Here is a 26,181-nt window from a genome sequence, read left to right on the forward strand (position 1 = left end):
TCAAATCAAAAAGAAAAAATGAGAAAGAAAATAAAATGCTAGCAAACAACAACAAAAATAGTGAAAATGCTATGTTGTGATCCATACTCAGTCCCCATAAATGGCTCTCTCCAACACATAATCATTGGAATTGGTCTGAATCACCTCTCTGCTGAAAAGAGCCATGTCCATCTAAATTGATCATTGTATAATTTCGTGGTTGCCATGTACAGTGTTCTCCTGGTTCTACTCACTTCATTTAGCATCATGTAAGTCTCTTCAGGCCTCTTTGAAATCATCCTGCTAATCATTTCTTATAGAACAATAATATTCCATTAACATTCATATACCATAACTTATTCAGCCATTCTCCAACTGATGGGCATCCACTCAGTTTCCAGGTTTTTTGCCACTACAAAAAGGGCTGCCACAAACATTTTTGCACATGTGGGTCCCTTTCCCTCCTTTAAGATTTCTTTGGAATATATACCCAGTAAAACATTGCTGGGTCAAAGGGTAAGCACAGTTTGATAGCCCTTTGGGCATAGTTCTAGATTGCTCTCTAGAATGGGTGAATCATTCCACAACTCTATCAACAATGTATAATGTCCCAGTTTTCCCGCATCCCCTCCAACATTATTATTTTCCTGTCATCTTAGCCAATCTAAGAGGTGTGTAGTGGTATCTCAGAGTTATCTTATTTTGCATTTCTCTAATCAGTAGTGATTTAAAGCATTTTTTTATATGACTAGTAATGGTTTTAATTTCTTCATCTGAAAATTGTCTGTTCACATCCTTTGACCATTTATCAATTGGAGAATGGCTTGTATTCTTATAAATTTGAGTCAATTCTCTATATATTTTAGAAATGAGATCTTTATGAGAACCCTTAGATATAAAATTTTTTCCCAGTTTACTGCTTCTCTTATAATTTTATCTGCATTGGTTTTGTTTGTACAAAAACTTTTTAACTTAATATAATCAAAATTTTGCATTACATAATGTACTCTAGTTCTTTTTTGGCTACAAATTCCTTCTTTCTCCACAGATCTAAGAGACAGACTATCTTTTGTTCTAATTTATTTATAGTATTACTCTTTATGTCTAAAGCATGAACCCATTTTGACCTTATCTTGGTATAGGGTCTTAGATGTGGGTCAATGTCTAGTTTCTGTCTGGTTCTTTAATAAAGGACATGGAATACTGGAAGGCCCCTTCATCCCCATGGCTGGGGATGTTATAACAAAGATGATCGGCAGCTGAGCCAGGAAAAGCTGTCCTCTGAGCAAGCCATAAAGTCTAGAGAGAAATTAACCTTTCCCTCTTTTTAGTATATTACTTGAGACACAGAAAGCCTATTTTTTAGATTTCCACTAAAAAGAGAGAAATTAATTGACTACAATTGAAACACTTTCAGAGGAGAAAAAAACCCACCACTACTTTGAGAATTTTGTAGGCAAAAAGATTAGGATCAGATTTGAGGTGAATATTATATATTGCTTCATACCACCACAAAATTGTCTTTATCTTCCTGAAGAGTATAATTGGAATTATAGGTTATTATTTTATATGTTAAATATAATGGAGAACTGGTTCTAACACTTTTGTGTTTGAAGTATTCCTTTTGTGGTAGATAAACTAAATTACTATATTATACCGGATAAATATTTTAAATGCCGAGTATCTTTGCTAAAGGGGACATGAGTTGTATCTAAACCTTGTAGATATTTTCCCCAAGACTGTAGGGTGGAGTCATAATGAGTCAGAGCAAATTTTTAAAATGCAAATAGAATATAGTACATAAATTCAGATCTCACATTTCCCTGTGATATCTTTTATGCTACTTCTCTTATGCAGTTCTCAGTTAGTAATGGGTTACTGCCTGCTCAATATCACTCTGTTCCACATCATGTTCTTCTATGAGAGACCTTCAATTTTAAATATCAAAAATTGTGGTGTTCAATGACACAGTCATAGTATATCACAGAAAGACTATTGTGGTGTGTGTGTATATGGGGGGGGATTAATGGAGATGGTTGGGTCATTAAAAGTATTTTTTCCAAAGTTTTTTTTTTTGAAGCTTTATTTGTTAATTTGTAGTACAAACTAAAATTTAATAGTTTATATGTCATCTTGTAGGAAACAAAGTTCTAAAAATTAAATTGTGATGTAGATGACTTCTCTTAAGTTTGAAATATAACCATTATATTGGGATGGGAGATAGATTCCCTGTCACAGTTCTGCATTTGGAGTTTGTATGTTTTGATTTTAAAAAACAAAAATTTGACTTTACAATTTGAAGTGATACCTTAATGATCTATAAAAAGCGATTTATGATTTGTGTACTATGAAAATCCATTAACTATTATAGTTCTATTGTATATCTGGAACAAATACATACTTAGTCTTAAAACAAAATAATCATTTTTGTATTTGGATACAGTGATTTAGAACATAAAAGCAAAATCAATTCCTTATTCAGTATGTCATTTCTATAAAATGTCATATTTTTTAAAATATGGAACATTACCATTCCCCAAAGAGAAACAATAGGATAGTCTATTGATTTGCCAAACAGAAGAGGAAGAAAGTGTTTGTTATTAATCATGGTGAATATTAAAATATATTATGTTGCCTTCCTTAAACTCACTTAAACCATTTTCATAAATTGACAGTTATAATCCCCCTAATTTTAAAGAGACAGATCCATTGAAAATTGGAAAACTTTTGCAATGTTTCATTCCTGTACACTGACAATAGATGTTAAGCAAAATAATCATAATATCCAACCTATGCTTTATACAAGGGAATAGTGTGCATTATTTTCATTTTTATTCAATCAATTTTTGGTGCTGACCTATCATTTGTCACTGTTGGTTAGTCTCATTGTAGAAAAAGGATTTTCTCCCTTTTGAAAAGAAGATTTTGCTGTTTGATTTTTATCTAACTTAGAAGATGTGATTTCAGGTTTGGGCCCTGGTGATTTAATGTCAAACTTTAAAAAAAAACATCTACTATTTTGTTTATAGGAGATCCTCTAAATATACATGCCAGATAATCATGGACAGGATAAAAATTATTTTTTCCCCTCTTTTATTTTTCTGATAAATATACTGCACTTATACTTCTAATGGGTACAGGTTTTGGAACTGAAATATTTAGTGTTTCTTCTTCATTTTCTTTTGGTAACTTTATATATAATGACAGAAACCAATCCCTCACTTCAGTTTGGTCATATTCTCCATAAAAGTAGTCATCACTTTTTGCAGGGATGAGCAAAGCGATATCTCCCTGTGAAATGTTAAGTAACATTTGGTGACTTTGACTAGTATATGGAAAGATTGCTAAGTTGAAAATTGTTTTACTTTCTGCCTTTTAATCCTGTTTGATTTTGTTGCCATAGAAATAGATAATTTTACACTGGAATTCTCTGGAACCTTTTCAAATTGTTTAGAATGGTTACTTGGATGTTAAACATGTCAGCTAGAGAGCTGGCAAATGATGAAGAGATTAGGCAAAACTTTGGTGAATATTTAAGAAAAGTGTCATGATCTTTCCCAACCATGCTGGGTTTTTTTTTTTTTTCCATAATCGATGAAGGTTAACATTTCTCTCTTCTGTCTGGATATTTATCATGACAGAAGACAACCATTAGGAAATCAGATGATACTAAAACCATAAAAAACAAGGAAGGGAATCAAACAGTAAAACATCTGAACCTTTTTCTAATAGAAAGAACTGGAAACAAATTATATGCTAAACAAATTGTGTTACATGAATGCAATGGAACAATAAACATAATAAATATAGACAGTACTGGAAGACTTTTGTGAACTAATTCAAAGTGAAGTAAGCAAAACCAGGAAAACAATACACAATAAATTTACAACAATGTAAATAGAACATTTAACAATAAAACAATCAAAATGTAATATTCAAAAATTAGTTTGTTAACTAGAACTTGAACAAGGGAAATAAGAAAGCCTCTTCTAACGTTTTACCTCTCTATCAAGTCGTTGCAGAGGTAGGCATTTGTGGATGTGAAACACATATATTATGTTAGAATTTTTTACTATGTTGGTTGTTTTTGCTAAACTAGATTTTCCCTCTGTTTTTACTAATTGCCATGAATAATGGATTTCTAGGATAGGGAGTCGGGACAGATACATTGGGAAAGGTAGAAAATATAAAACTAATATATTTTCCATTGGCTTTCCCACAGAAACTATAAATACAGTTACTATCTCATTAAGAATCAAATGAAATGTTATGGGAACAATACTTTTTATGACAGCTGAAAATGTCTTGATGTGAAGTACTTCTTCCAGTGGAGTGAGGGGGAGTATGGAGGTTTTATTTTTGGTCTAGGAGAATTTTATAGCATCAGTTAGGAGCTGGCAAATACAGCATATTCAGGAAAGACTATTTCCTGTGATGACTAAAGAAAGAACAAAGAAAAAGGATTTACTTAGCTTATCCCCTAAGAGACTTTATTTAATTCTTACCTTGAAGGAAAAAATATGAAGAAAATTATTAAAAGACTAAAATCAATATTTGAAATGACCTAATTGTTACATTAAAGATTCTGTTAAATTAAAGATGTGGAAGGTTTGAAATGATGCTATATTTGATCTTTTACTCAGTCAAAATATTGTCAAGAATTGCCTATGTCTTTGTTTTATTAAAGAGTTAATTTGTTAATAAATTGTGTATGGATGACTACTACTAGGAAAAGAGATCTTTCCACTTTCTTTTTAAAATAATATTTAGACTACCAACCAAGATGGGTGTCTAAACAAAGGCAAACTGCCCAGCTCCCACAAATGTACTCTATTACAACACAATTTGCATCAAAACAGATAACAAATGAGAAATACAATGGAAAATTATAGCAAGTGATTTCTTTCACTCCAGAACTGTAAAAAAAAAAAAATTCGTCCAGGCAATAGGAGGGTTATTGGGCACGGCAGGAAAAGTCAACTCCCATGAAAAAGATTCTCAGTCTTACTAGAGATAATGAGGGATATATGTAGGCTGCAAGGCTCTGTAATAAGAAAGTTGTAACAGTGAAGAGGGGGATCCTCAGAGTGATAAGAAAACACAGGATGAGGACATTGGAAACTCTGAGGAGCAACAGCAAAAAGGCCATGACAACAACCAGAGCTTAGGACAATAATAATTAGACTAGCACAGCTTAGACCCAGGGGCTCTGAGATCCCTAAACAATGTATCTTTAAAAAGTCCCTGAAGATTTACTGCTCTGATTCTCAATGATTCTTCGGGCCAAACACTGGAATATGAAGGTCAGCACACAAACCAGGGGACCCAGGGAGAAATCAAGTATAGCCAACAATCCATCAAAGAATGGAGCAGAGAGTAAAACCTGGCTCTGGCACAAAGCCCCAATTTAAGAACTAAAGCTGGAGAGATGAATAAATTGAAGAAAAGATCAAATGGTATAAAAAATTATTGTAGAGCTAAAGTTCCCTCAAAAAGGAGAGATTAATTTCATAATAACTGTAAGCAGAGACTCAAAGGAAAAAATAAATCTTCCACAAGAACTGTTTGAGTATCCAAAAGAAATGAAGCAAGAGATAAGAAATGAAATACAAGTGTTAGAAGAAAGAATTGGAAGGAAAATAAATAGCTTATAAGAGAAAGTGATAAACATTACCCAAGAAAAGGATTCATTTCAAACTAGAATAAACCAAGCAGAAATCAATGACTTGAGATCAGTCAAGATAATTGAATAAGAGGAAGCAATATATCCCACTTCTCTCCACTCCCCCCAAAAAAAATCTAAAAAGATCACCAGGCTGAGTAGTGATTAAAAATCTGAAGAGAAATCCCAATGGGGTATGATCCTAGTTCAAATCACAAATCTGATCTATAGACAAATAATCAGGAATAGGAATGGGGCAGGATTGTGGACACATTCCCAGTCCCAGACCAGAAACATTCAGTCTCCCTAAGGATACAAAACCAAGCATTCAAGGCTCCAAATAGGCAGCAAGTCTGGGATCTCCCAAAATGAACTCAGGACTCAGTTCTGGGGTATGAGGAGTCAACAGCATGTCACCCAGAGTAAATCCTACATACCCACTGGTCCAGGCCAGCCACACAGGATATCCTCATTAGTTTCTAAGGTGCAGAACAAGGCTGGGTCATAAGCATAGCAGACATAGCTCTGGGCTCAGGCCAGCAGCAGGCTATCCCAAGAAGGTTCTTTTGAGAACTTCCCAGGATTCAGAACAAGACTGGGTTAGCAGTCCTGGTAGCCCAGATAATACTCAAGAATGCCATTCCTGACCCAGAACAAGACTGAGTCAGAAACACAGTTACTCTGGCAGGGCTATATAACAAGACCCAGGGGCTTGTGCTAGGAGATTCACACTGTATTTCCTTTGTTGGTGCTGTATTCTATACCAGCATTTTCCCTGTTCCTGATCTCACTAGAGTCTTCTGTGGCAATACACAATTGAACTTAATTCTCTCCTTGCCCTTCCCCACCCCAGGAGAATATACAGGTATAGGAAATGGAAGCATGATAAAACTATGCATACCCTTTGATCCAGCAGTGTCTCTACAGGGTTCATATCCCAAAGAGATCATAAAAGAGGGGAAAGGACCCACATGTACAAAAATGTTTATGGCAGCCCTTTTTGTCAAGAAACTGAAAACTGAGTGGATGCCCATCAATTGGAGAATGGCTGAATAAGTTATGGTATATGAATGTTATGGAATATTATTGTTCTGTAAGAAATGAGCAGGCTGGTTTCAGAAAATCCTGGAAAGACTTCCATAAACTGATGCTTAGTGAAGTGAGCAGAACCAGGAGAACATTGTTCCAAGCAAATTCCAATATACTTGGAATGAAAAATGCCATCCTCATCCAGGGAAAGAACTATGGAGACTGAATGTAAATCAAAGCAGATTATTTTCACTTTTTTTTTTTTTTTGCTTTTTCTTTCTCATGATTTTTTCTCTTTTGGTCTGATTTTTATTTTGCACAGACAAATATAGAAATACATTTAGATTACTTGCTGTCTTGGGGAAGGGGGAAGGAGGGAGAAAAAATTTGGAACACAAAATCTTATGGAAATGTATGTTGAAAATTATCTTTACATGTATTTGGAAAAAAATAAAATACTATTGAGAAAAATAATTTAAAAAAAAAGAAAAGAAAGTGGAAGCATGATCTACTGGAGTAGTTGTACAAGTAAGTACTGCATTGCTGCAGTCCTTAGCCAGAGAACTAATGAATAGAGGGAACTAGGGCAGGGCACCAATGTGTTGTGGAGTTCCACTAACCCTGAAGCAAAAGAGCTGATATAGAGTTGGAGCCAATTCTGTCCCTCAGAAATCATTTGGGACAGAAACTAAAACCAATGAAAAGTGAATTCCTCAGAATACATTCTTCCCTAAGGAAGAGGCTAAGATATCTCTGATGTCCAGCCTTTGGGGGTTCCATCATCAAAGGGAAGTGAGGTAGAAAGTGAATAATAGGAAAATATAAGACTCAAACTATCAAAGATTTCAAGAGGAAAAAAAAAAAAAAGAACTTTTGAGCATAAGCAGATAAGCCAGCAGAGAAGATATTAGAACAAAAAGAAAAACATCCTTCAGAACATCTAAAAGTCTAAACAGTTCTAACACTTTTAAAAAATAGTAAAAGGCAAAATCAAATGAATCAACATATGATTTAATTGATTTAAAATATGATTTCTAAAAAGCCTAGATACCATGTTTTAAGAAATCATCCATGAAAATTGCTTAATCTATTAAAAACCAGACAAAGTAAAGACAGAAAGAATCTACCTATCAACTCCTGTTAGGAACCTCAAAAGGAAAAGTTCCAGAATATCATAGTCAAATCCAAAGGTCCCATATCAAAGAAAAAAATATATAGTAAACTTCCAGAAAAAAATAGCTCGAGTATTAAAGAGCTATAATCAAGAACACACAAGATCTAGCAACTTCTACCATAAATGAGAAGCAAACATAAAAAAGTAATATTCCAAAAGGCTGAAAATATAGATTTACATATAAGAATGTTCACCCTTAAGCTGAGTATAATCATATGGGGAGAAAATAAGTGGATTTTTAGTGGAATAGAGATTTAAAAGGTTTTTTGATGAAAAGACCAGAGCTGAGTAGCAACTTTGAAATGTAAACACAAGAGCCCAGAGAAATTTTAAAAGGAAATTATATTGGCATAATTGAGTTGGAAGGAGGTATAAATAAGTTCATATTATAACTGGAGGAAAAAAATCAAATATTCCTTTGGAATCTTGATGTCTTAAAAGTGTATTGAGAGAGTTAAATAAGAATACTTGAGGGAGGTAAGAGTGATCAATTCTATCATGAGAGTGGGAAAAGCCGGAAGAAAAAAGTAAAGGGAGGAAAAGAAAGAGGAAAAAGAGATTCTATTTCTCATAATTGAGGTACTTAAGAAGAATATATAAACCAAGATAAAGGGATTGGAGGAATCCCTATTAGATGAATTTCAACCTCTAAATCAAAGGAAGGACAAAACACACACTCAGAGTGTATATATATAGAAATATATATATATGAATGTTATAGAAATATATCAAATTCAACAGGGAAACAAGGGGGAGTAGAGAGAAAAGAGTAAGAGAAAGGATATAAAAAAGAAGTAGTTATAAAGAAAAGAAATTTCCTTATCCTAAAGGGAGATTTTAAAAAGGAAAAGAAAATTAAAGAAAATCCTGAGACTCTAAGATGACCTTTTAAACAGTTGGCAGATGGTAAGCAGGCTGGTTTCAGAAAAGCCTGGACTGATGCTGAATGAGGTGAGCAGAATCAGAACATTGTACATAAACAACATAATTGGGTGATGATCAACTCTGACAGACTCGACTCTTCTTAGCAATACAGTGATCCAAGATAATTTCAATAAACTTGGGATGAAAGATGCCATCTGCATCCAGAGAGAAAACTATGGAAACTGAATGTGGATCAAAGCATACTTTTCACCTTTAAAATTTTTTTCTTTTCCAGGGTTTTTGCATTTTATTCTGATTTTTTTTTGCATAACATGACTAATATGGATGTGTTTAAATGACTGTACATCTATAGACTATATCAGATTGCTTGCTGTCTTGGGAAGGGGAAAAGGAAGAAAGGAAGGAAGAAAAAAATGGACCTCAAAATCTTAGAAAAGTGAATGTTGAAAACTATCTTCACATGTAATTGGAAAAAATAAAATTATATTAACTGAAAACAAACAGTTGAATGAAAAAAAATGTGTTATATGAATGAATGTAAAGGAATATTATGCTTTAAGAAATTATGAAAGGAACAATTTCTGATAATCCTTGAATATTATGAATGGATGTAGAGTGAAGTGAGCAGAACCAGGAAAACAATTTACACAAGGGCAGCAACATTATATAGAAAACAAACAAACTTTGAAAGACTTAAGAACTCTGAACAATGTATTGACCAACCAGATCTCTAGAGATCTAACAATGAAACATGTTACCTACCTCCTAACAGAGAAAGGAAGAAAGGAAACAAGCTAATTAAATGCCTTCTATATACTAGGCATTATGCTAAGGATTTAACAATATATCATTTTGTTCTCACAAAAAAACCTAGGGATTGGTTGCTATTATTATCCTTGTTTTACAGTTGAGAAAGTTAAATAACTTGTCCAAGATCACACAGCTAGTATGTGTCTGAGGTCGTATTTGTACTTTGGTTTTCCCAGCTCCAGACTAACTTCTCCATCTATTGCACTAGATTGTGAGTTTCTAAAGGACAGGGACTATCTTTGCCTTTCTTTATATTCTCAGTGCATAGCACAATGCTAGGCACCTGTTAAGTACTTAATAAATGTTTATTCAATGACCTACTAGAGCACTTAGCTACCTACAAAGACATACTGGACATGAGGTACATAATAAATTTTTTAAGCTTTTTATTTTCAAAACATATGCACGGATAATTTTTCAACATTGATCCTTGCATAGCCTTGTGTTCCAAATTTTCCCCTTTCCCTCCACACCCTCTCCTAAAAGGCAAGCAATCCAATATATGTTATAAATGTCAAAATATATGTTAAATCGAATATATGTAAATATATTTATACAATTATTTTGCTGCATAAGAAAAAATAAGATCAAAAAGGAAAGAAAATTAGTAAGAAAACAAAATGCAAGTGAACAACAACAAAAAGAGTGCTATGTCGTGATCCACTCTGTTCCCATAATCCTCTGGATGTAGATGGCTCTCAATTGTTGAAACTGGCCTCAATCATCTCATTGTTGGAAAGTTACATCCATCAGAATTGATCATTGTATAATACATAATACACTTTTAGCCATGCAAATCAAAACACCCAGAGTTTTCACTTCTCGCCCTTAGCAAAGAAAATTAGCAAGAGATAACAAAAATGGGAATAGTCAATATTGGAGGAGTTATGGGTAGGTAGGCTCTGCCATTGTAGGTGGAGCTATGCATCAGTGCATCCATTTTGGAAAGCAATTATGAATTATGCAGATAAAGTCACTAAATGTCTATACTCTTCCGGCCAGAGATTCTATCACTACCAAGGATACATAATATTTATTTATAATCTTTATAGTAACTCTTTTTGCAACAATTGTACTATCTTACTAAATAGTTTTTTCTAAAAGTGATTTAACTAAAAGTGACTGAATTATGGATATCTACGGAAATCTTGGGAAGACACATACCAGTAAGTGCTTGTGAACTATTGAATTAGACCCCAGAATTTTGAGGGAGATATAGCACCATTTGAGCTAAGATGTATTAGCTTGCCTGCCAGTGTGTGATTTGGAAGAGTAATTGCGGAACATATATATGCTACTCTTATTACAAATAAGTATGGTTGAATTAAACAATTCAATGCATGGATTATATGTGAAAATATGTGTCCTCATTCTGCACCTCTAGTCTATCACCTTCCTTCCAAGAGGTGGGCAACACACTTCATCAATAATCTTCTGAAATCATTATGGGTCAATGCATTGATTAGAGTTCTATAATTCTTCAAAATAACTTTGCTTCAAATTATTGTGATGTAGTAATTTGTTTTCTTGCATTTTCACATTTCATTCCATTCTACTTTATATAAGTCTTCTGTGTCTTTCTTCTTGTGTCCACTGACTTCCCACTCTATAGTTTTTCCTCACCAATTATATCCTCATGTGGTGATATCACTATTCTGTGAGCTCCCTGTAACCTTTTGGAAGATGCTTTTACCCCTAAGCATTGTGGGGGGAAAAGCCCTACTGGGGCAGCTAGGTGGCTCAGTGGATAGAGCACTAGCCCTGAAGTCAGGAGGACCTGAGTTCAAATTTGTTCTCAGGCACAACACTTCCTAGATATGTGCCCCTGGGCAAGTCACTTAACCTCAAAAATGCCTCAGCAAAAAAAAGAAAGAAAGAAAGAAAGAAAGAAAAAAGCCCTACAAACACACCCCTTACATAAATGAAAGATAACTTAAGAAGGGAGAATCACTAATAGCAAAGGGGAGGAAAAGAGGGAGGAGGTTAAGAAAGGTTTTTGTTTTTTTTTATTGGATTTTCATCTATTGGATGAAATACCATGAGCAATAACTTTAAGGTTTCTAAGAGGCAGAGGTAAATAGAGCATTTTCTGGGAATAGAGGATAGTCTAATAGAAGATGGAATACCAAGACAGGAAACAGAAAATAAGTCAGATTGGCAAAAGAGTATAAAGTGAAAAAGAGAGTAATGTGAAATAAGTTTATTAATGTAGGATGAAGTCAGACTGTGAAAAATTTTAAGTGCCATTTTGAGGAGTTTGCAATACTATCCTATTATCTTCTGTTGGTCTCCTTATTTAAAGCCTCTTTCCTCTACAATCTATCCTTCTTATATATCCCAAACTTATATTCCTTTTTTTCATGTTTTTATTATAGTTTTTTATTTTTAAAACATGTGCATGTATAATTCTCAACATTCACCCTCGCAAAACCTTGTCTTCCATTTTTTTTCTCTCCTTTCCCCTTACCGACTCTTCTAGATGGCAAGTAATCTAATCTATGTTAAATTAAATTTAACATCAACATTGTTAAATGTAACATTAAAATTGTTAAAAGTAACACATGTTAATGTGCAATTCTTCCATATATATCCATAATTATCATGCTGCACAAGAAAAATCAGATCAAAAAGGAAAAAAATGAGAAAGAAAACAAAATGCAAGCAAATAACAACAAAAAAGTGAAAATACTATGCTGTGATTCATAATCAGTCCCTACAGTTCTTCTTCTGGGTGCAGATCACTCTCATTGAAACTGGACTGAATCATCTCACTGTTGAAAAGAGCCATGTCCATCAGAATTGATCATCCTATAATCTTGCTGTTGCTGTGTACAATGTTTCCTAGTTCTACTCATTTCACTTAGCATCATTCAGGTAAGTCTCTTCAGGTCTTTCTGAAATCATCCTGCTGATTGTTTCTTATGGAACAATAATATTTCATAACATTCATATACCATAACTTATTTAGCCATTCTCCAACTGATGGACATCAGTTTCCAGTTTCTTGCCACTGCAAAAGGGTTGCTACAAACATTTTCGCACATGTAGGTCCTTTTTCCTCTTTCATGATCTATTTGGAATACATGCCTAGTATAAACACTGCTGGATCAAAAAATATATACACAAACTGATATTCCTAAACCACAGATCTGATCATATCACCCCTGCCCAAAAATTCTTCAGTGGCTCCCTTTTTTCTTTAGGATAAAACATAAAATAGCAGGTAAGGTCCTCTACAATCTAGCTTCTATTTATTTTTCCAATCATTTCAAATTTTTGTTGTTGTTCAGTCATGTCTTACTTTCTGTGATTGAATCTGGGGTCTTCTTTGGCAAAGATAATAGAATGTTTTGCCATTTCTTTCTCTGGGTCATTTTACAGATAAAGAAACTGAGGCAAAGTGGGTGAAGTGATTCGCCCAAAGTCACACAAGAAGGAAATATCTGAGGCCAAATTTGAATTTAGGAAGGTCTTCCTGATTCCAGGCCCTACATTATATCCTCTGGGCCGGCCATCTAGCTGCACATTTATTCATTCTCTGTTCCATTTAAACTAATCTGTTACTTTCCTGTACATACCATTCCATTTCTCACCTCCATAATTTTGTTCAGCTGATTTTTCATATCTAGAACGTACTCTTTCCTCATCCCTACTGTTCAGAATTTCTAATTTCCTTCAAATTACTATTCAAATTCTTCTTGAATTTTGTATTACTTTAAAAGAATTGCATATTACATTGAATTCCCAGTCCCTATATTTATGCACACCTGCATCTTTGATTTCCTTCACAAGCTAATTGTACAATAATTCAGAGTCTGATTCTTTTTGTACAGCAAAATAATGTTTTGGTCATGTATACTTATTGTGTATCTAAGTTATATTTTAATATATTTAACATCTACTGGTCATCCTGCCATTTAGGGGAGGGGGTGGGGGGGGTAAGAGGTGAAAAATTGGAACAAGAGGTTTGGCAATTGTTAATGCTGTAAAGTTACCAATGTATATATCCTGTAAATTAAAGGCTATTAAATAAAAAAATAAAAAATAAAAAATAAAAGAATTGCATATTAACCTATATGAGATTACTTGCTGTCTTGGGGAGGGGAAAGATAAAAAAATCTGAAATACAAAGTTTTACAGAAATAAATGTTGAAAACTATCTTTACATGTATTTGGAAAAAAATAAAATAGTATTGAAATAATTTTTAATTATTATTTACATATATAAGGACAATCAATATATATGTCCTTTCTTGCATATTGTATTTCTCCAGTAAAATGTAGGCTTTTTGAGGTCAAGTACTATTGGATTTTTTTTTTTTTTGTCTTTAAGTCTACAGTACCTAGAACACTGCTCTGAACATAGCAATTTAAGGATTATTTGTTGAATTTACTTCTTGTAGAAATCTTTTGTTTCATTAAGTTTCACACTTATAGATAAACTATTCCTTTACTTTCCCCCCTTTTTTTTTGTTCTATTTTTTCCTCCCACTTGAAATCTTGGGGGTTGAGATTTGGAATCAGCAGGAGAATGGGATTAGGGAGGGCCTGGCTGGTTGAGTTGGAGGCTCACTGCTGAGAAAGACCCTAGCACTTGTCACTTCCAGACACCACCCATTCCTTACTGAACCACTGGGTAATCTGTTCTTGTTCTATATATGTGAGAGAGAAGGGGGAAAGAGAGGGGGCCGGAGGAAGAAAGCCAGCTGGAGAGGCACAATCGAGGGCGGGGCGGGGGAGAGGATGAAAGGCGGCGAGAGCCCTGGGCGGGAGCGGAGGCGGGGCTGGTCTACACGTCCCAGCTGCGGAGGCAGAGCCAGCGCGCTGCAGAACCTCAGTCCGCGGTCTCCGGCTGGAGGGTCACATCCTGCTGCAGAGAGCAGTGGAGCGTGGCTTTTCGGCATCGCGCTCCGCACCGAGGAGCAGAGCCAGCATCAGACCCGCAGGGAAGCGGGGAAGCGAGAGAACGAGGGAGCGAGAGAGCAGAGTCCTCTGAGACCCGGCCGGACCGAAGCCCAAGCTTTCAGAGACAAGGGCTCTGCATCACCTCCTCAGCCCCACGTACCGGGCCCTGCGCGCCTTCCTTGCCGGGCCTGGGCTGGCATGGGGTAGGGACCACGCAGCGGAGCCGAGAGATGGGCCGCTCCCTAGACACAGAGCGGCCCCTTAGGCTCGGAGCGGCCTGACCGTCAGAGACTCTGGGGCCCAGCAGGTGGGTGTGGGCAGGGCAGAGGCGTGTTCCGAGGTGTCGTTAGCCGAGCTGCTGTGTGGGCGTGGGCGGAGTTTACCTGGGGGCTCTCTGTGCTGGACATGGGCTTTGGCGCGGGGAGGTTGGGTCCTATCTTGGGGATTGGCTGCAGATCCTATTTGCGGGCAGTTTTTGATACCCAGGCTTCCTGACACCTGCAGGAGCCCCTAAACTGGCTGGACTGAGCAGATGATGACCCAGTGCCCCAGAATGGATTCCATGGGGGCAATGGCTTCACTGATTCCACTAACCCCATATCTAAGCCCTACAGTCCTACTGTTGGTCAGCTGTGACCTGGGATTTGTCCGAGCAGGTAAGTTGAAGGAGAAATGGGAAGGGTCAACTAGGACCTACTCTGTGGGTTTAGTCATATTAACTTGTCACTTCCTTGGCACAGATCGGCCTCCTTCCCCTGTGAATGTGACTATCACTCAGCTCAAAGCCAATTCAGCCACAGTGTCCTGGGATGTTCCAGAAGGCAACATTGTCATTGGCTACGCCATCTCCCAGCAAGTATGAATCAGCCCTCTCATCTCTCCTTTCTTAAGATTCCCCTGCATCCCCCTCAGGCTCTCCCCAAGTTGAGGAAATACTGGAGTAGGTATCTCCCACAAGCAGCCTCCTTTAATGAGATTTCTTACACTTTCCCCCTATTTATATGATGCCCCCTGAGACAGACTGTATATGATCCCTGAAGGGAATATTATATCCAGAACCTGGGTGGTCTACCACTCTTTCCTGCCACGACAGAGACAGAATGGACCTGGACAGCGGGTGATCCGAGAAGTGAACACCACAACTCGAGCCTGTGCCCTTTGGGGCTTGGCTGAAGACAGTGATTACACCATACAGGTCAGGAGCATTGGTCTTCGGGGGGAGAGCCCCCCTGGGCCTCGGGTCCATTTTCGCACTCTCAAGGGCTCTGATCGACTGCCCTCAAACAGTTCAAACCCAGGTAAGAGCATGACCTGACTTTATAACTCTCTGTACTCAAGATCCTCTGACCCTTAGCTACTTAACCATTCAATTTTGTTCAAGGCAAGTAACTATCCTAGATAAATAGAAAGGTGATTGAATTAATTATGCTGCCACTATATCTCTGAGGGAAGACAGATTGGAGAGAAGGAGGAAAAGGGCTGGTAATTTGGAACAGTGCTTTTTATAAGTCTACTTTAGCCTGACCTCCAACCCACAAACCTTCCATCCTGAATAAGAACCTGGCTTTTTGCCCCCCTCAACTCTCTGATGCTTTGATACCTGATCTCTCTGTCCACAAATCAGCTATCTTTGGGGAGAGCGATGACCTACAATTTGAGCTCAATGGCTATGAATCTATCCCTCATTCTAATTCCCAGCTGTACATTTCCTAAGTGCTTTTAAAATAAGCTTCCTTGCTGTCCCCTTGGTAACCCTTTAGGCCATGTATGTCCTCCTCAGGTGATATCACAGTAAAGGGTCTGGATGGAGAGCGAACCCTACAAACGGGGGAAGTGGTCATCATCGTGGTGGTGTTGATAATGTGGGCAGGTGAGCAAGGGGTTTGGAAGAAAAAAAGTTTGGGGATTAAAGAAATAGGGGGCACTAAGATGGGAGGTGCTGAAAAGCATTGGGAGAAGGGGGACAATAATCATTACTTGAATTTCTAGAGCACATTTGAGATTTTCAAAGTACTTCCCTCACAGCAAACCCCTTATAAGGTAGGTAGTGAGAATAATATTGTTGCCATTTTACAGATGAAGATACTGAAACTCATAGAGATGAAGGCACTCATCCAAGGTCACAAGCAAGGGGAAAAAATGAGGGCTGGTGCATTTAGGGAGGGTGGAAGAGAATCTGGAAATAACCTGAAGCTAGAGATGGGAGGTCGATGAGAGTCAATTGAAAAAAAATCAAGGGTGTAGGACTTTGTAAGAGGGAGCAAAAATGAAAAGATCAGACTATCTGGGATTTAGAAATTGTGCGTGTGTATAGGTATATGTGGGTGTGTGTATGTGTTCTTTTATGGTGACTAGAAGGAACCTAAATTATGGATGAGTATGGAATTATGGATAAGAGTAAAGTATCTTGATGTTATTACAGCTGTGATCGGGCTATTCTGCCGTCAGTATGACATCATCAAGGATAACGACTCCAACAATCCCAAGGAGAAGGGAAAAGGGCCAGAGCAGAGTCCTCAAGGTCGGCCAATGGGGGCCAGACAGGTGATGTGGGAGTTAGGTACTGAAGAAGATTGGAAGGGTGGGTGCTCAAGCAGAGGTCACCTCAGGTAGCCAGCAAGACCCAGATAAGTAAAGGGGAAACCAGAGACAACAGAGAGATAATGGAATGGCTTAAAAGAGTAGAAGGAAAGTAGATCCATGAAGTAAGAAAAGAAAGAAAAGGAATTGTATCCCTAAGATTTTTGAATGATTTCAGAGCCTCAAGCATAATTTTCCATTACAGAAAAAGTCACCATCCATTAACACCATCGATGTCTGAAAGAAAGAAATGGAACCAAAAGAGAGAAAGATGGATTGGGAATGCTGATAAAGACTCAGATAGTCATCTGCCCAAGATAGAAGGATCCTACCCACTTCCTTACAGCTGAACCAGAGGGGATAACTAGCATTCCTACGCACTCAGACCTGCCTCCTATCCCCTTTCTCACTGTAAGCAGGGTCTCAAGGGCTCGGCAGAAAAAGCTTCCTAGACCTGGAGAGTGAATCAAAAATGGGAGAAGTCCCCAATGTTCCAGGTTCTGGAAGGAATGACGTCTAACCTTTTTTCATGAAACCCAAGAAAGCAAACGATCTACTTCACCTGCATCAGGACTGTCAACATCTTTAGCTGCCTCTAAACCTAGCCTCTGTCCCCAGGACTCAAATGGGGGTCTTTCTGTGGGATCTGGGCAGGGGGGAGGGATTGTTGGGGCCCAGGGACCAGATACCACACTGCACTAATCTAATGTCTTCCATGAAGCCTAAGGAGCTTCATTGCCTCATCAGGCAGCCTCCAAGAGCTGCTGGTGATCACACCCCTTGGGCGTTTTTACAATAAAAGGTTCTTGGAACAAAGTAATTTTCCTATGTGACTACTGGAATTTCCCTACTTTTTTCTATATGACATTCTAATACAACACTGCCCCCAACATACTGGCCCCCACGTTTCCTGTATCAAATGTTCTATTTCTTTACCCAGAGCTGGAAAAGGGTAGAGAGGGTACAGGAGAAATGGGTGCAGGGAGTCTCTAGCTCCAGTTGTTTTTAATTCAAGCATTTCTTGAGCATGTTGTAATATTACTATGGATACTCCCCTTGTTGTTAAAGACAATGCCTAAAATCTGGAAAGAAACAATGTGTCCAGAGAAGTATATACAAAGATATATAAGATTAAAAAAAATTTCCAGGGCTTGAGGTAGGACACTAATTAAGTTGACAAGTCGGGGGAGGTCAGGAAAAAGGGGGTGAGTGTCACGCTAAGTCTTATGAAAAATAAGGTGATGGTACTTGAAGTGAGCCTAGTAGGAAGTCAATGGTTCTAATAGAAAAAGGTCAAGAAGGAGTATAAGTATAGGAATTCACGGTTGGAATGCCATAGGTTGGTGTAGCTGCCTGAGGACCTAAAAAAGGTATATGGGAGCCAGGTGTGAACATGGGAATTTTTATTTTATCCTAAAGACAAAAGAGAGCTATTGGAGTTTTCTTGCTTGAAGGTGGGAGGAACATGGTGAGACATGTTTTAAAATTTCAGTGTGAGGGAGACCACTTAGGCTATTGCAATGGTTCAAAAGAGAGAGATGAATGAGAGCCTGGATGAATGTTGGGGATATGAAGCAGAAAGAATGGCATCAAGAGATGTTATGAAAGTAGAATTGGGACATCAAGATGACACAGTGGCTAGAGTACCAGCCCTGAAGTCAGGAGGACCTGATTTCAAATCTAGCTTCAGACACTTTACTTCCTAGCTGTGTGACCATGAGCAAGTCACTTAACCCTAGTTGCCTCGGAGGGAAAAAAGTAAATCAAAACTTGCCTATTAATTGGAAACAGGGTTATAGAAAGGGTCCAGAGGAAGACTGGGGTTGGGAAACTGGATGACTGGAAGGATTTATCTTCCACAGAAATGGAATTTAAGAAGAGGGGAGGTTTAGGAAGAAATCAAATGACTTCTGTTTTTAATATGTCTAAATGAGATACTCATGGAATATTCAGTTGGAAAGATCAATTGATGATACATGAATGGAACTTGGGAAAGAGCTAAATTTTCCTGATTATAGTCAAAATAGGATAGTTATAACACATCAATTGATATTATTCAAAAAAATCATACAGTCTCTATTATGTGACAGGCACATTGGAGACCAGAAGACAAAATGAAACTGCTCTTGTTCCTAAGGAGCTTACAGTCTACTGGGGGAGCATAGATAGAACAGAGGCCAGGAGAAATGAGTTCATACCATCATTAATAACCTTTTATATTGTTCCTGTTCACAATCTAAATCAGAACTGTCTGCTTTTGCCTTCTGTGTCAACTCTGCTACACATAGGTCTGAGCAGAGCAATGCTAGTCGTTAATTGGTCATTGACACAATTGATATTGTTGGTACCCCTTGATCTGTTCAGAAGGTGTCCTACTCCAGAATTTGTTTACTTCTTTCTAAATATTTACTTGTTTCTAGCAGAACTCAGGGAAGAATAATACTTTCTTCATGGGGTCTGTAGGAGTTTAGTGCTCAAGCATTCAAGACTCATTCCTCCCACCTGTGCCTTCTAACTGGCCCTAATCCTGTTAGAGATAGAGGCCTTTGAACAATGGCTCAGAGATGAATTTGGGAGTGTGGATGCAGATATCTTTAGCCTGGGCTCAGGAACTGATCCAAATTGGGAAGTTGGGTATGGTCCAGAGTCATATTCAGACTCTTTCTAGAACAAGGTCCTGGTAGCAGAACTGAGGAAAGGGGTTATTTTTGCCCAGTGAAATAATATGACCTTGATCTGGGTTATTTTCTTTCTGAGCCTAATTTTCTGTGAAAATCATCATTATGCCCTGAACCTTTCTTGTTTCTTCTCTGAAGATGAGAGAAATCCTAGATGGCTGTTCTACTAGCAAACTAACCTAGAGACTAAAAACTTCTAAGGCAAAGACCTCTGCCCTGAGAATTTCTGCCCCTCTCAGCCTCATTCTCTTCTTTCTGGAAGCCTCAGAGCCTTCTAAATCCCACAGAAGTGACTTTTGTGATTACCAACCCCCATTTCTTCTGGTAATTCTAGGTAAGAAACAAGAATTTCAGAACAGAGTGACAGCAAGGTATACTGGAATTGAGTGTGGCCCACAACATAGCATTTTCACACTTTGTTGATGTTTGCTTGAATTTTGTTTTCCTTCTCAGATTTTTTTTCTTTCTAGATTTGATTTTTCTTGTGCAGCAAGATAACTGTATAAATATGAATACATATATTGGATTTAACATATATTTTAACATATTTAACATGTATTGGACTACCTGCCATCTAAAGGAGGGGATAGGGGGAAGGAGGGAAAAATTTGGAACAGAAAGTTTTGCAAGGGTCAATGCTGAAAAATTACCCATGCATATGTTTTGTAAATATAAAACTTTAATAAAAAAGGGGGGGGGTAAGGAAGTGACCTCAGAAGCCCTCTTGTTCAATTCATTCATTTTACAGCAAGGAAAATGAGGCCCAAAGAATTTAAATGACTTATCCACAGTCACATAGACAGAAAGAGATTATAAATCCAAGTTCTCTGACTCTGGCTCCAATGTTATTTTATTCTACCTATTACACTGTGTTCTGACCTCTATAGGCCTACCATATGCCAAAATTAAGCAAACTCAAAAAAGATAGTATGTTAAACAGAAGTAGGAAAAGAAATCAGACACAGGGATTACAATGCTCTCAGGTAAAATGAGATAAACTAAGACTCTCCCCCCCCCCTCCCTGAAATAAGACACTTTATTTTCCCCTACACTGTGGCAAAACCCCTACCTTAGTCCAGCCATGATGAAAATACTGTCCCACTGAGCTAAGAATTGAACTAGCAATTTGAAAAGGGCATTTAATGTCTTATCTGGTGACATGAAGCAAGCATTATTTACCTAGCCTGAGCAAAGTCTCCTATTCTATATGTTCTATAGTCTTAGGAATCATCTAAGTATCCAGGAAATTGAAGCCTAAAGAAGTTACTACCAGCTGAGTTTTGAACTAAAGAACCCAATTTCAAATCCAAGCTCTGCCACTTATTTACCTTGACTCTAAATCAGTGAATCTCAAAGTTTGGTTTCCTCAATTGTAAAATAAGGGACTTTTTCTAGATCACTATCGAGCCTGTGCTTCTAGCTTTAAATATGATTCTCTGACTAACAAGTAGCAGAGTTGGGCAGACAGTAGAAATGAGAGTGGTTGGCTCTGAGGTCCCTTCCAGGTTTAGGTCCACAATACCTGAGCAAGGTCACACAGGTAACAAGTAGCAGAGTTGGGATTTGGATCCAGGTCCTCTAAATTTAAATCCAATGCTTTTTTTTTTTTTTTTATACTGCAACCTGGTCCCTAAACAACTTCTATTCTGTACTCTAACGATCATTATCCTCTTTCTCCCACTTGTGCCCTCTAACTGGCCCTGACCCTGTTAGAGATAGAGACCTTTGAGAATGGCTCAGAGGTGAATCTGGAGGTGTGGATGCAGATATCTTTAGCCTGGGCTCAGAAACTGATCCAAACTGGGAAGCTGGGTATGGTCCAGAGGATGAGAACATAATCTACCCAAGAGCTTCTCAGAGCCAGTTTCCCTTCTTCCCCTCCTTCTTTCTTTTTCTTCCCTCCCTCCTCCCCTTTTCTTTCCCCTTTTTCTCGAACCTCTTCTTCCTCCTCCCACTTCCCCTCCTTCGTCCACTCCTTCCTTCTCCCTCCTTCTCCCTCCCCTCAGCTCTCCCAACTCGTTTGCGCTTGCGCCGTGCTCGCGCGCTGGGCAGACGCGCTGGGCCTACGTGAGCATCGCGCTGCTGAGTTAGCGGTGTGCGTGAGGGCCGGTTGCCCGGGTAACCGTGGGAGTTTGTTGCAGAGAGTGCGGGAGCCTAAGTGGTGGGTCGCCATGCAATTGAAGCACTTGCGGACCCTCCTGAGCCCTCAGGTGAGCCGCCACAGGTCCCTTCGGCCGCCCTCCGCCCCCTCTGACGTTACGCAAGGCTCGGGGGCAATGGGGCCCGGGTGGGAGTAGCACCGAGATAGTAAAGGGATCTCTCTGGGGCCTTCCTCTCTTCCCGGGGCGGGCGGCCGGAGATGCCCGAGCAGCACCAATCCTGAGAGTGTCTGCGAGGGACACCGCAGTAAATAATAACCGTAGCCCCCGAGAGCTGTATGGGAGGGGCCAATCCCGCCGTTTGACAGCAGTGACCTGACTACGGTCACACAGGTAGTGGGTGGCAGAACTTGGATTTAGATGCTGGACCACCTGTGCTGCTTTCCACTGCACCGTCAATCAGCTTGTTGAATTGAATTTCAGCCCCAAATCTGTGCTTCTGTGATAATAGTAATAATAGCTAAGATTTTAAGGTTTGCAAAGCGCTTTGCATATATATATATATATATATCACATTTATAAGGTTAAAAAATCTTCATAATCGATCTTCACAATCGATATTGTTGTTCCTACCTTCCAGTTGAGAAAACAGAGGCTGAAAGTGGTTAAATGACACAACAATATCATAATTATTACTGTTAGCTTATGGCAGCTAGCGACAGGTCTTCTGTACTTCACACAAAGTATTCTATCCAGTTGATTTCAGACAGTTATTAAGTATCCAAAGGGAGATGAGATGGGGAGGTCTCAAGGTGGTTGTGAAAAATCACATGAAATAATATTTGTAGGGGTAGCTAGGTGGTGCAATGGATAGAGCACCAGATCTGAATTCAGGAGGACCTGAGTTTAATTCTGATCTCAGACACACTTAACACTTCCTCGCTGTGTGACCCTGGGCAAGTCACTTAACTCCAATTGCCTCAGGGGAAAAAAGGGGGGGAATAATATTTGTAAAGTGCTTTGATACAGTGCCTGACACATAGTAGGTACTATGCTAGCTATCATCACTATCATCATCTCTGTATCTTTCCATAATGGATTGACCCAAATGCTTTCTTTTGGTTCTTTTGATATTTAATGAAGCACACTTAATGTTGTTTATTTCTTAACCCTTATCCTTTTTATGTGGTGTTTTTTCTTCTTTAAAATAATAATGGTTCTTTCTGGGAGAAAGGTTTCTCAGGGAGGTTTTCTGGAGGCAGCCTTAGTTTCAGTTAAAAGTAAATAATCACCCAAATGCAGCCAGGTGCTAAAAGTTCAGATCTTTTATTGTCTCCAATATAGCCCAGTTAGTTTTCTTGGAAGTTTTCTCTCCTTGGTTCTATGAGCTCTTGCAGCTTTGTCCCTTGCTTCTACCTCTGCTTTCTTCAGCCTCCAGCCAGCACCACCTTGCCTGGGGCTGGGCAGCTTTCTGGAGAGCCTTTCAGACCAGCGTTGGTCTCAGTGGGGGAAGTGCAGGAGCCCAGACATCACAGCTGTGTGAGATGAAGTGAATCTGGTTGCACCTCCGAGAGTGGGCTTCTGCTGAACTGACTAACGCTCCCTTCTTCAATCTAATTCAGCTCAACACCCCGAGAGAGCCTCTGTCTGTTTCTAATATATGATCTCTTCTGAGAGAGTGGGATTATGGGTTTCTCCCAGAATGTTCTCTGGCCCTGAGAGCTTCAAGGGAGGTGTGAATTCGGATATCTCATACTAAACCCTGAAATCTCCCAAACGTGTGAACTCCAATGAGTACTTAAATACTTCTTGCTTATATGAGCTCTCTAAAGATGTGAACACAAGCATTGTTTCTATCAGTTGTACTTAGCACCTTGTTTCAAGTTCTGGGCCATAACATATCCTTGTAATATCAAATCAATCATACTGAACCATGATAAATTAGATAATTATTGTCTCTATCAACGCTAATGACTTTACACTTTGTAAAGATTCCAACATTTTTATATAACTAGTCTACTTCTTTTTCTAATTATACATTCCATTGTGTTGTCTTTTACACTACTCCTGGTGTGTCTTAATTATTTCAAAGATTTGTGATTCCCTGAGTGTTCCCACAACCAAGATACATCATAATTCTTCTATAACTCAGTAGGTTGTCATTGAGAATTGGTCTGACCAACCTATCAGTATAAGCCTCTCTGGATTTAGCAGGGACAGTCCTTAGAATCATAGAATTTGAGTTGGAAGGATTTCAGCAACCTTGGAGTCCAACTCGTCTGCCAGAGGAATCCCCACTGGAATATGCATGACATATGGTTGTGCAGCCTCTGTGTGAAGAGCTCCAAGGAATTCCCGTGACAACTCAGCCCACTTTGGGATGACTCTCATAAAGAACAAGATTTGCTCCCATCAAACATAAATTGGTCTTTTAGCAACTTCCACCTGCCTTGTAGGACCAAATAGAAAAAATCTAATATCTCTTTGATTTGGCAGATTTTCAGATATTTACAGATATTGAAGACATCATGTGTCCCTTCTCAAAGCAAATCATGTCCATTTCCTTTAACTGGACGTGAATCCATCTGATTTTATGTTGTCTAATTCATCTCTTTCTATCTTGTCTACAAAAATAATATGAGAAATATAATCAAAATTTTTTTTGCAAAATTATAGGTAAACTATACCTGACACATCAAAGTTTGTGGATATAATAATCCTATCAAAAAGAAAAGTTATTCTAATATGAGCCCTTTTCTTTTTTAAAAATTCTTTTATAATAGCTTTCTATTTTTCTTTCACCGCCTCCCCTAGATGGCGTGTAATCCAATGTATGTTAAACATGGTAAAAAAAAAAAAAAAAAAAAAAAGTGTTAAATCCAATATAGGTATATATATTTATACATTATCTTGCTGTATAAGAAAAATCAGGTCAAAAAGTTAAAAATGAGAAAGAAAATAAAATTCAAGCAAACCACAACAAAAAGAGTGGAAATGCTATGTTGAGATCCACCCTCAGTTCCCATGGTGTCCTCTCCGGGTGTAGATGGCTCTTTACAAGTCTATTGGAACTGGCCTGAATCATCTCATTGTTGAAAAGAGCCACGTCAGCCAGAAACTGGAAACTGAGTAGATGCCCATCAATTGGAGAATGGCTAAATAAATTGTGGTATATGAATATTATGGAATATTATTGTTTGGTAAGAAATGACCAACAGGATGATTTCAGAAAGGCCTGGAGAGACTTACATAAACTGAAACTAAGTGAAATGAGCAGGACCAGGAGATCATTATATACTTCAACAACAATACTATATGATGATCAATTCTGAGGACCTGGCCATCTTTAGCAATGAGATGAACCAAATCAGTTCCAATGGAGCAGTAATGAACTGAAGTAGCTACACCCAGCGAAAGAACTCTGGAAGATGACTAAGAATTCCCATTTCATAGAATTACCAATCCCTATATTTTTGTTCTCCTGCATTTTTGATTTCCTTCACAGGCTAATTGTATACTATTTTAGAGTCCGATTCTTTTTGTACAGCAAAATAACGGTTTGGACATGTATACTTATTTTGTATTTAATTTATACTTTAACATATTTAACATGTATTGGTCATCCTGCCATCTGGGGGAGGAGATGGGGGGAAGGAGGGGAAAAATCGGAACAAAAGGTTTGGCAATTGTCAATGCTGTAAATTACCTATGCATATAACGTGTAAATAAAAAGCTATTAATAAAAAAAAAAAAAGAAAAGTGCCACGTCTATCAGAATGGATCATCATATAATCTTGTTGTTGCCATGTATAATGGTCTTCTGGTTCTGCTCATTTCCCTTAGCGTCAGTTCATGTGTCTCCAAGCCTCTCTGAAATCATTCTGCTGCAGATCTGCAAGCTGAATGAAGGATAGATTGAAATGGAGAGGATTAGATAGAGAAATTAATGAAAAAGCTGTTTCACTATCTAAGAGAGAGATAATGAAGCCTGAACTAGGCTAGTGGCTGTGAATGGAAAGAAGAGAATGTAGAGAGAGAGAGAGATTTTGAAGGTAGGAAAGAACAAGATTTGACAAGAGAATAGACATGCTAGCATTGAGGATGACACCAAATTCGTGAACTCTGAATGACCAGGTAGATAAGAGCCCATGGCAGTAATAGGAACATTAGGAAAAAGAGAAGGTTTTGGAGAAAAGCTAATAACATGATTGGTTTGAAGTACTTATGTAATATATTGCTATGACCAAAAAGGTAAATCACTGATGCAAGGCCAGAGCTCAGGAGAAGTATTTGGGCTGGCTATATATTACATTTGTGTAATTGAGTCTATGGGAGCAGATAAGATCACTTAATGAGATGCAGTATAGAGGAAGAAGAAAT

At 38.1% G+C, this 26,181-nt stretch overlaps 2 protein-coding genes across 3 annotated transcripts in view; both read left to right on the top strand.

The window, feature by feature from the left end:
• The first annotated feature begins 14,331 nt into the window (after window positions 1-14,331).
• Window positions 14,332-17,863, top strand: FNDC4 (fibronectin type III domain containing 4). Of its 2 annotated transcripts, none has more exons than XM_023501533.2 (7): window positions 14,332-14,751; window positions 14,949-15,100; window positions 15,185-15,300; window positions 15,538-15,742; window positions 16,225-16,314; window positions 16,867-16,965; window positions 17,230-17,863. In XM_023501533.2, the coding sequence occupies exons 2-7, from the start codon at window positions 14,977-14,979 to the stop codon at window positions 17,247-17,249; spliced, it is 654 nt and encodes a 217-aa protein (XP_023357301.1). In that variant the 5' UTR covers window positions 14,332-14,751; window positions 14,949-14,976; the 3' UTR covers window positions 17,250-17,863. The 2 variants fall into 2 exon arrangements, with proteins under 2 accessions (XP_023357301.1, XP_003767144.1); XM_003767096.4 differs by having other exon boundaries at window positions 14,333-14,751; window positions 16,867-16,988; window positions 17,230-17,281.
• Window positions 17,864-21,734: 3,871 nt separating this feature from the next.
• The window catches only part of IFT172 (intraflagellar transport 172), a 42,289-nt gene continuing 37,842 nt past the window's right edge, over window positions 21,735-26,181 (top strand). Inside the window, exon 1 of the mRNA XM_031951345.1 lies at window positions 21,735-21,912. Within this exon, the coding sequence (XP_031807205.1) occupies window positions 21,874-21,912 (39 nt within the window). The 5' untranslated portion in view covers window positions 21,735-21,873. The remainder of the gene's footprint in view (window positions 21,913-26,181) is intronic.

Source organism: Sarcophilus harrisii, chromosome 2 (assembly GCF_902635505.1).
Source record: "Sarcophilus harrisii chromosome 2, mSarHar1.11, whole genome shotgun sequence".
NCBI lineage: Eukaryota > Metazoa > Chordata > Mammalia > Dasyuromorphia > Dasyuridae > Sarcophilus > Sarcophilus harrisii.